The 9,967-nt window shown below is 41.6% G+C and overlaps 1 protein-coding gene across 3 annotated transcripts in view; it reads right to left on the reverse strand.

Annotated features, from left to right (window-relative positions):
* Positions 1-9,675, reverse strand: part of mtus2b (microtubule associated tumor suppressor candidate 2b) — a 27,201-nt gene extending 17,526 nt beyond the window's left edge. For 2 of the 3 annotated variants that reach the window (XM_084951354.1, XM_084951352.1), the window contains exons 1-4: positions 9,505-9,674; positions 2,274-4,263; positions 1,726-1,912; positions 872-1,078 (exon numbers count right to left, since the gene is read on the reverse strand). In XM_084951354.1, the coding sequence (XP_084807480.1) occupies positions 872-1,078; positions 1,726-1,912; positions 2,274-4,073 (2,194 nt within the window). In that variant the 5' untranslated portion in view covers positions 4,074-4,263; positions 9,505-9,674. Of the gene's footprint in view, positions 1-871; positions 1,079-1,725; positions 1,913-2,273; positions 4,264-9,504 lie in introns of all 3 variants that reach the window. The other variant, XM_084951355.1, reaches the window with a different exon arrangement.
* Positions 9,676-9,967: the final 292 nt, after the last annotated feature.

Below are 9,967 nucleotides of genomic sequence, written 5' to 3' on the forward strand. Positions count from 1 at the left end.
AAATGATTAGTTCATTACTAGGCCTCTGGAGAACTTCAAGAGACGTTGAGGAGGCAATTTAACAATTTAAATCAGCTGTGTTGGATCGAGGACACATCTAAAACCTGCAAGACACTGGCCCTTGAGGCCTGGAGTTGGACACCGCTGCCCTACATTATTACAAAGAAAATAAAATCATTGTATTTAAAATAGAAGAGTCATTATTTATCACTACTTTTAGTGAATCACTTTCAATGGCTGCTATTGCATTATTTGCTTTGGTTTTACACCCAGACCATACCCATATATCTAAACATTTTCCAAACAATGGTCAGTTTGTGTCACGTCTATGAATCAGCAGACAACACACGTGGCCTGCTCTTATTTAGCAAAACCTTTTTTGGTAATAAAACAATGTCTTGTTAACCGACACTTTCTTTCCTGACACTTTGCTGACATCTCTGTCACACACAGAGATAATTACATTGCCAGGTGAATTTTGCTGTCATTGCTTTATGCAGATGAAGACTGGGGAATATTTCAGTGATGGTACTGAAATATGCATTGGGAATTCTGCAGTATGCAGGCTGAGCACAGGCAGCAGAGGGAGAGAGAGTAACTTTAAGATTTCTTCCTAAAGAAATCCTTTCTTCTCTGAGGCTCTGTGCTGCAGCGGCTTACAAATGCAGAATTCTGACAAATGATTGAAAATGAAACAAAATGAGCAGCTGTTACTATAGTAACTGAGGATAGACCAGCCACACCTGCTGGTGAACTAATAAGGAGATGCAGATGTAGTAAAACATTGGTGTGGGGTAACCTTTTATTTAGGCAGAGTAGCAGTAAAAACAGTATTAGTCTAATTCAAATGAGTTGAGTGGACATAACTCACGCTGAGAACCTCGGCCTGGGTCACTGTGGGTGCTTTCATTAGACTGGTTGCTGGATACAGATGAGACACTGGAACTCCGGACAAATCCTAGAGAAGCCAGACGGGCAGCTGGAAGGGCAGAGAAGCCTGGAGGACGAAGGCCAGACTGGCCTGATTTGAGCAGGAGGCTTTTTGGGGTGGTTTCTGGACCTGCCCTCCTGGGCTCTCCTAAAGGTAGAAAAACAAGTAAAAAAAACAAGAAAAAAAACTTTAAAAACCTGATTTGGTTTATACTGAAATAAAATGAATAAATAAAAGAGGAAGATCACATATATATAGATATATAAACATTATTCAATGACTAAATTCCACATAAATAAGAAAGCAGCATATGTGCAACCAGCCAAGAGTATCATTTATAATGTAAGAAGGCAAAATTATGCAGTGCGAGCTGGTAGCATGTGCAAGTTACACTAACTTCAAATGCTTTGCACTTCAAAGAGTTGAGGTGCCAAAAGCCAAGGCTCATCCATAAGCATGACAGGAAAAAAATTAGGTGAATCATTCAGCAAGCCCAAGAAGCTTGTTGAATAAATAACTCTACAGCTCGACATCCACGGGATGGGAGAGTGCAGAGAATACTGAAGTAGGTAGAGAGAGATGAGAGAAATCTGTTGAAATGATTTCCCAAGATATGACCTAATCATCTAACCACACAGGGTTTTTTTAACGTAAGCATACACAAATACATCTTGTGTTAAACTTTTGAACATTCCCAAAACAACCTTTGAAAATGCAGCTGTCTCTGATACTAAAAATGCAACTAACATTTCAGTTCACTTTTGAGTCAATTTGCCAAAACGTTACCATCTCACCTGCTAGATCTTGTTGGCCTGGAGTGGACACTTTGGCAGCCAGATATTGTGAGGGACCTGACCTTTGACCTGCCTGCTGAACTCTTGGCTTGGCTGCGGGCTGCCTGGTGACTGCACCTAGCCCAAGCTGAGGCCTCAGGGTTCTTGGCGAGCGGTAGACACTACCTCCTTCAGGGGAAACATGCTGCTGAAGGACATCACCAACAAAACCAGTTACTATAACATCATTCACATTCTAGACTGATGGACAGCAAGGATATGATAGGTTTGAGTCATGTATTATTAAGTTAGGCACTTTGGTTTTGTGTGATAATACATCTAACCTATTACCACTCTGTTACTGTTTGCGGTGCAATGTGAGCCAGTACGTGACCATATTAATCTAAAACACAGCATGTGCAGTGTAGCTGAAACTGACCAATCTGCATGAACAATTAAAGGGTTAAAAATGCTTTCAGGTTGAGCCACCGTCATGTTAAATTGGAATACTTGCACCACACCATAAGCCGAGTTGTGTGAACATATCAAAACAAAAGTCCGCTTCTCACCTCTTGAAGATATTTCTCTGATGCCTCCTGGAAGTTGTCAGACTTTCCACTCCTTTGAGGGATAGTGCTGCTTGGAGGTTTTACTCCAGTCACAGCGACACCTGGAGGATAGTATCCTGTCTTCTGCATCTCCTGTCGATATTTGTCAAATAGCAGGTTTGAGGAACAGAGCACTGGTGTGGATTTAGTTTGAGAAGCAACCTTTGGATCTTTGAGAGCTGGTGGGTTGGAGTAAGAGGGTAATCTTGATGTGTGTGTGGAGGCTTCATTTAGTGCATCGGTGAGTGGTGGTTTTGCTTGAGTATTCTTTCGAACATACGTGATGATTTTTGGCCGCACGTTTTTGGGCTTCTGAGGGGGCGAAGATCTCCTGGGTTCGGACTCCTTCTGTTGAGGCATGATAGGTTTGGGGATTCCACTGCTCAAACTCGTCTTAGCATGTGGTTTGATAGTTTGACTTATTCCTCTTTGAGAGGAGTCACTGCGCTCCAGGCTCAGTGCCCTGATGCCCTGGACCTTAGCTGGAGAACCACTAGGTCGTCTCTTAGGTGACGAAGAGGAGGTGGTTTTAGGGGATGTAGGAGTTGCTGGTCGACTGGGGCTTCCCCATGGCTTCCTCCTTTCCAGACTTGAAGAGCTGGGATTGGCGGTGTTCTCAAAGGAGCCCTGCTTTTTTAAGGTGTTATCAAAAGAGAGCTGCTTCTTTAAAGAATTCTCAAATGAAGGCTGCTTTTTCAGACTCTTATCAAAAGAGCTTTGTTTCTTCAGTGTGTTATCAAATGAGTCTTGTTTCTTTATGGCTTTAGGTTCAACACATGACTGAGTCCCCTTTGTACCTGTTCTGAGAGCCCTGTAGTTCACATCAGGGGTTTCATCTGCTTGTGTGCTTTTATCTATTTTAGCGTTGCTTTCTTTTTGACATTTTGTCAGAGAGGTTAAAGCCTTGTGCTCAGTACAATTTACCTCCAAAACACTACCCTTTGCTTTATTTCTATGGTTATTATTTGTCCCGGGTTTGCCACTGACATCATGTGCCTGTGATACAGCATCATCTGACTGAACTGCTGAATTCAAATTCATATCTACATCTTTCTGGGTTATTGTGCTTTTTCTAGTAAAAAGAGAAGAATCATCAACTATTTGAGAAGCCTTGCCTCTCTCAGAGATAGTGGTGCAAATCTGGGAAGTTAGGTCCTCTGAGATGGTTGAATGAGGACCAGAGGCAATATGCCAGGAGTCTGTCATCTGGTTCTTGCCAACAGTGTCCATGGCAGTGGCCATGCTTGAAATGGTGGACAGACAGGATACAAAGACATCAGTTTCAGAGCTTAACTCAGTCTTGGAAGCTTCTCTGCTCTCAGAGACATGAGAGCCATTGGATTCTTGCTCACTGGCACCGTTCAGAATTGACTTCCTTTCTTCCCTGCCCTTATAATCTATCGCCTCTTCTGCTGTGGATTTTCTGCATGATGACGGCTGTTCTTGAAGCTCCTTCCGCTCTGCAAGCCCAACAAAGTCCTCTTCCTCCTCAACAAGATAAGCCTCCAACTCCTGACACTCTAACATCTCAAATTCAGCCAGCTCAGGGTCATCACACTGAGAGTCTGTGCCCCAGATGATGACTTTGTCTTGCTCTGCTGTTTCGGTTATCAATCCTGACAGACAGCCAGTATCCCCAGTTCTCCCACCATCTTCTGTCCGAATGTCATTGGCATTGGCGTCGCCATCAGCCAGCATGCCACCCTGCTGGTTGTTATTCCTTAACTCCCCCACACCAAAGGGCTCTTCTCGCTCACACATTATGAAATCAGCTCTGAGTTTGTGGCAGCCACTTAAAATAAATCATCATCATCGTCAAGCATCAAGCATCTGCCCATCAAGCTGTCCTACTGGCAGAGCAGGAGCCTATTTTCAGTATGTCAGAAATGTGAATGTTGAATGTCATGTCTAATTTGGAGCATGGGTCTTCATAACATCTGAGGTCCTTATCCTGCATAAAAACAGCAGATCACAAGTAAAGAAAATATATTGAAGATGACTTAAAAACAATATTTAAAAAACTGTGCCATCTTATAATAATTTAAATCTTTCAGTCTGTTTCATCATAAAACCATGAAATAAAGTGAGGTTTTTTGTGGGGGCAGTGAAAGATGTGTAGATGCACAGAAGGTAATGTAGGCTAGACCAGCAGGAGAAATCACAGTTAACCTCTTACAAACACAGCAATGAGTGATTTAGCCAGCATAAACAATATTAATGTATAATTTTTTCTGGCCTCTTTTTTCTTTTTTTACACTTCTTTGTAGCTCAAAAAACCTTAATGGGTGTTTCTGTATATGAAACAGCTGAGGTCATATGACAACTTAATGGTTACAGCTTTTGTAAGAAAATCCTCAGGCCCAGTGTGGGATAAACTCAGGCCTGTTGGGCTCCCAGGATTGCAGTGGTGAAAACCATGAATCTTTTCTGCATTTATTCCTAAATGTTAAACATGCCAAACATCTTGTTTATTTTGTTTCTGACTGAAATGTTGTCAAGGGCCCAGAATTTTTTGCAGCACTCTTGTGAAGAGCAGTATTCACAAATCTGACTCTTAAAAAAATGACACTAGTGAATTAGCTCTTAGCTGGCAACCGGTCTCTCTCTAGCTTTAGGATGTGAGTGAATTCAGCAGACAAGATAATATGCTCCTTGGAATATATGTTACAGGTGGGAACAACTTTGTGGTTAAACAAGACAGAAACTGATTCCAGAACAAGATCTACAGAGAAGAAGGTACAAACAGAAAACATTAGCCTAAAAAAATTACTTGTATTGAATTATATAACTCCCTGATCTAACTAGAGACTGCTAAGTTTAAAATACAATTAGGGACAAGGGAAAAAAGGAATGACTATCTTCCAGCCACAGTGAACTATCCGGGGGGGAAAAATAACAACCAGACAAGCTTAAGTACACTGACAAAAAAAGCAAATTCTGCCTTTGGAGGGAAATATACAATGACACTGTCTCTTGTTTATGGACACTATCATTATTGTTCTGTCTTTATGACAGTCAGATGCAAACCAGCATGACAGTGACGATGTTACATTTGACCTTCATAATGGAATTGTTTTATTATATTTTATGTTTCTGATTATCCGTGTGCCTTGAGTTACTGAGATTGTCTTTTGTGAATACTTTTGAGATACTTGCATTAAAAAATACACATTATTTCTGTTATCCATTTTCTGCACCATCTATTGCTTGCAACAACAAAAAAACAAAAAACATCCAAGAACCTCTTTTTGTCCAATCAGCTGAGTGACTGTGGACTTTTTACCTCCACAACGTTTACAGTGTTTATGATGGGCCACCTCTAAACTGCCAAGTACTACTGAGGCTCTTACAAGTTCTCATGACCCAACTGTCTGCTTCTGCACTTCTAAAATCATTTAATAGGCTGCTTGATGTATGATTTTATTTAAGGCTGACAAAAATAGACAAATAAATAAATACAATGTTTCAGCCTTCATGATATTTAACCCTTTCCTTCATTAAGGGAGATCTATATGTAAACTTTGTATTTCGAAGAGCTTTAAACTGTCAATATGAATTTTAAGTTTGTTGATATGTTACCAAAATCTGGAGGTTCTGCAAAATCTGCTTCCCCCATCTCCCATCATTCAGCTGGCTGCCCTGCCACCTGCATGCTCAGATTAAGAGCTATGCCACTTCCTTTAATTGTCCTGCAATTTTAGTCAGCCAGCAGGTACCATAATTGCTCAGAGAGTTTCTACTAATCCACTATGAGAAATGTGAATGAAATGTCCTGTGTGGACCCTTTGGAAAGGACAGAGAGCACTGACAGGCCCTTTGATCTTAAGCAGCAACTCTTTTTTTGCAGAGAAATTGCACATGCTGTTATCACCTCATCATGCCTTTCCCATTATCCAGTTGTGGTTGACAAGTTCATCTAGCACAAAAAATTAAATTCCAAGAAAATTTCCAATTAAAGAAAAAAAACCTACTAGGAAGAAAACTGACTGCCTGCTGCTCCATCTCAGGCATTTGCTCTGCATTTGTGTCCTAATAAATTCACTTACGCAGCAGGAAATAGCATGTCATTTCCCTTCTAAGAAAACAAAACTGTGTTGTTGCCTGTTATTAGAGTTTGATGTATGCTTAGAACAAGTCAACTTTTGTAAACTTGACAAGAAAAGCAGAGAGGGTCTACAGACAGAAGTGCCCGTTTGCAACATAAGCTAAAACATCACACTAAATGCTGCTTCAGCACATGCTCTGCACAACAAAGACGGCACACCTGCATCTACTGCAGTGCTTACTGTTAAACCACACTGAGACACAAAATCTCTCAATGCAGGCAGACAAAACACTGGTGCTACTAACAAATGTTTTTCCTTGTCGAATGTTTCCAGACAAGTGCTATAAAATATTGTTTTTAAGAGAAAGGCTGCAACTCAACCTGCTAACACAACTGTTTCTGCTGCAGCCATCATCCTTAAATTGATTTCCAGCTCTAAATCAGTTAAGTGCAGACCTCAGCATGGACACTATGGTACAGTTATCTGCACAGCAGTGGCATGATGGATATGGTGCATTTGTTGAGTTTTATATAACTGCATTTGTTATGTTGGGAGTGATAACTTGTGTAAATGGAAATTTTAGGTGTAAAGAATCATAAATGGCACTTATAAAAAGAAAGGAGAAATGGGCCTTCATCCTCTAGCCAGACCTGGGAGTGGAGTTTAACAGCCCACAAAAAACACATTTAAGTGTTACCCAGTGGGCCACTACCAGGTATGGGTTTGGGGTCAACTGCACATTACCTTTACCTGCTACCGAGCTTAGAGACCCGTTTCTGGATTCTGCTTGGGGAACGAGACAGTCACCTAGCTAGGGACATTAAATCTGGATAGGCCTTGTTCAAGGCCTTGCAGTTAAAGGTTCAACAACCTAAGAACTTGCTGTTAAGATATAAGTACAAAAGGAGGGCATCATGTGGAAGAAGGAGGCCTTTCAGGATTACCTGACCCAGGGGTGCAATAAAAACAGAGACAGATATTGGGAGAGGAGACAGGCTGTTGCTTTGGCATTTGCTAAAGCAAAACATTTAGGAGAAGTTCAGGAAGGCTACAGGGTTAGACTTTCAATTCTTCATTTTACGTCAAGTGTACACATGTTTGTATAGAGTTATAGAGTTAGAGAAGGTATTCAAATGTGTTTGGAGAACCCTGTTGTCTTTTGCAGCAGTGCAGACTATAAGGTTTGTATCTATGAGCCATCCAATTCTTTTATAAGTAAAGCAATAGCTGTGACTGTATTCAAAACACAAGGCCTAACATCGTTTTAGTAAGGGTTAGATGCTGCCAAGTTTGCTTCTTGTCTTCATTCCTGTTTTTGATATTTATGGACCAGCACTGAAAATGCAGCCAGTGTGAGGAGGGAGTTGGGAATGGGAACAACAGTAATGTGTCTCTACACTTTGTAGATGACATACTTCTGTTGACTTCACCATGTCATGACCTTCAGCACACCAAGTTTGTTTGCAACCAAATGCTGCTGCCCCAAGTGAAGTATTGAAGTATTTCAGGATGTTGTTAACAAGTGATGGCAAACTGGAGCTGGAAATGGACAAACTGATTGGTGAGGCTTATGCATGATCCCCCAGAAAGAAAAGGAAATGGAGAGACAAGTGTGCTGCAACTGTGACCTGACTTTGGTAAGTGAAAGTAAAAGGAATGGTTGGATTTACAAGAAACACCAGAATCCTTTAGAGCTCAAGTTTGCTTTGTTCAGGTCATTTGAAAATGATTAGATCCAGTTACAAGAGACGTACTGTAAAATATTCTGATTTCATACATGAACTAACTTTCTTCTTTATGTCTCTCATTCAGCTTCATTCTATTCACAAGTTTTCTGGGTTTGAAGGACATTTGCCACTTCCTTCCTGTTCCATTTCCTGGTATCACTTATAGTACTATTCAACACTCGGGCAGTCAGTTTGTATGCTACTGCAAAGTTCAAGTGACATCATAACAGTACAAGAGAGAACAGGGAAATTTATAGTTGTACCACTGAAATGCTTCCCCCATCTCCCATCATTCAGCTGGCTGCCCTGCCACCTGCCTGCTCATATTCAGGCAAGACCTTTGCCAAGGCCACTGAGGAAATCTGTGCATCCAAGCCTCGCAGGAGTGCTTATGTTAAGATGTGCCCGCACAGCTTGTTTTGCTCTGTGAAATAGAAGCTGTGTCAGCTTCTGTTTTGTGTCAGCTGTCTCATGCAGCTGCTTGCCGGTCCTCACAGATGTGGGCCTTCATTTGTTTACCAAGCCTCACTTGATGCTTAATCTAGATCCCTCATGAAAAATTGAAGATGAGTGAAAATGGAGGCAGCAGTCTCCCTCTCAATTTAATGCTTCAGTGCCCCTGACTTCTTTGTGCAACCACCTAAAGCTCACATAAGATTTGCTTTTTCAAACACATGGCAAAGGATTGCCTTGAAAAACTACAAATGAATGCTTCACAGGCTGCAAAAACCCACAAAATTATATCATTTGGAAGCAAATTCAAATGCTTCTTACATAAATGAACAAATATGTAGTAACAGCACCTTTTGTGTTCAGTTTATAAAATCTCCAGGCTTCCGGTAAGACGATCGAGGCCTTACTGGCTGTGCATGCTGCCCACTGGCCCTCAGCATTTTATGGTCACATCTTACATAATCCAGTACAACTCAGGCCTTTTCAATAAATGTCACCACTCAAGCCACACCAACAGAAATCTGTCACTTCACTATTACTAATGCACATTCATGCTGCTCTGGGTACCTTGTTCCTCACACTAGGAAACTATTTTTGTTCAAAGGGAAAAATACAGAAAGAGGAAGGACTGGCTTTGCTGATTTTAGAAAAGACAAAAAACATAAGATGTGGGTGACACAATAAATAAAAGATGGTGTGACTCCACATACACATTTTGAGGTGAGAGCAATTGTACTGAGGTTACCTTTTCAAAGCTTGGTATGCAAACGCTATATTAGAATCTGCACTCCTGGAAACGATTAGGAAATGACTTGAAAACAACCTTATTAGAAACACAACAGGATCATCCGCAGTCTCGAGTAGATGCAGCAGGGTCAATAAATGCAGTTATCACTGCCGCTGATCGGAGATTGAGAGGGAGACAGCAAACGCCTTCTGTTCCCCTTGTGAAATGAAATTTCTTACCGGTTTAATTCAGGTGAATCTGGAGAAGAGCCCGTCAGCGAAGAGCTGATGAAGAATGATTGAGACATCCAGTTTAAGCCGAGATGAAGAGGCTACAGTCTGCATCATCGCTGGAAAACAGGGAGGAGAGGAGACGAGAGATTGAACAAAATGGACTCGGGTCGCCCCCTGCAGGTGAAGACAGGACATTTCTTCCCCACTACAGAGCGACACGCAGTACATGCGTGAATGAGAGCGGGGCAGATGGGAAGGTGAAGATGGAGGAGTTTAAAAAGCTGGGGTCAATCATCCAAAGCAACAGTGAGTGGACATGAGAAGAGGAACAGGTGAGTGCAGGATACGATCACAGGATATCTGCACGAGTGAAAGGGAAGGTTTACAAGGTGCTGAGTCCTGCCGTGATCTTTGGTTTGGAGAAAGTGGCACTGACACAAAGACGGGGTGGAGACGGAGGTGGCAGATT

This window comes from Perissodus microlepis, chromosome 14, assembly GCF_051167445.1.
Source record: "Perissodus microlepis isolate ML-2025 ecotype Zambia chromosome 14, ASM5116744v1, whole genome shotgun sequence".
Classification (NCBI taxonomy): domain Eukaryota; kingdom Metazoa; phylum Chordata; class Actinopteri; order Cichliformes; family Cichlidae; genus Perissodus; species Perissodus microlepis.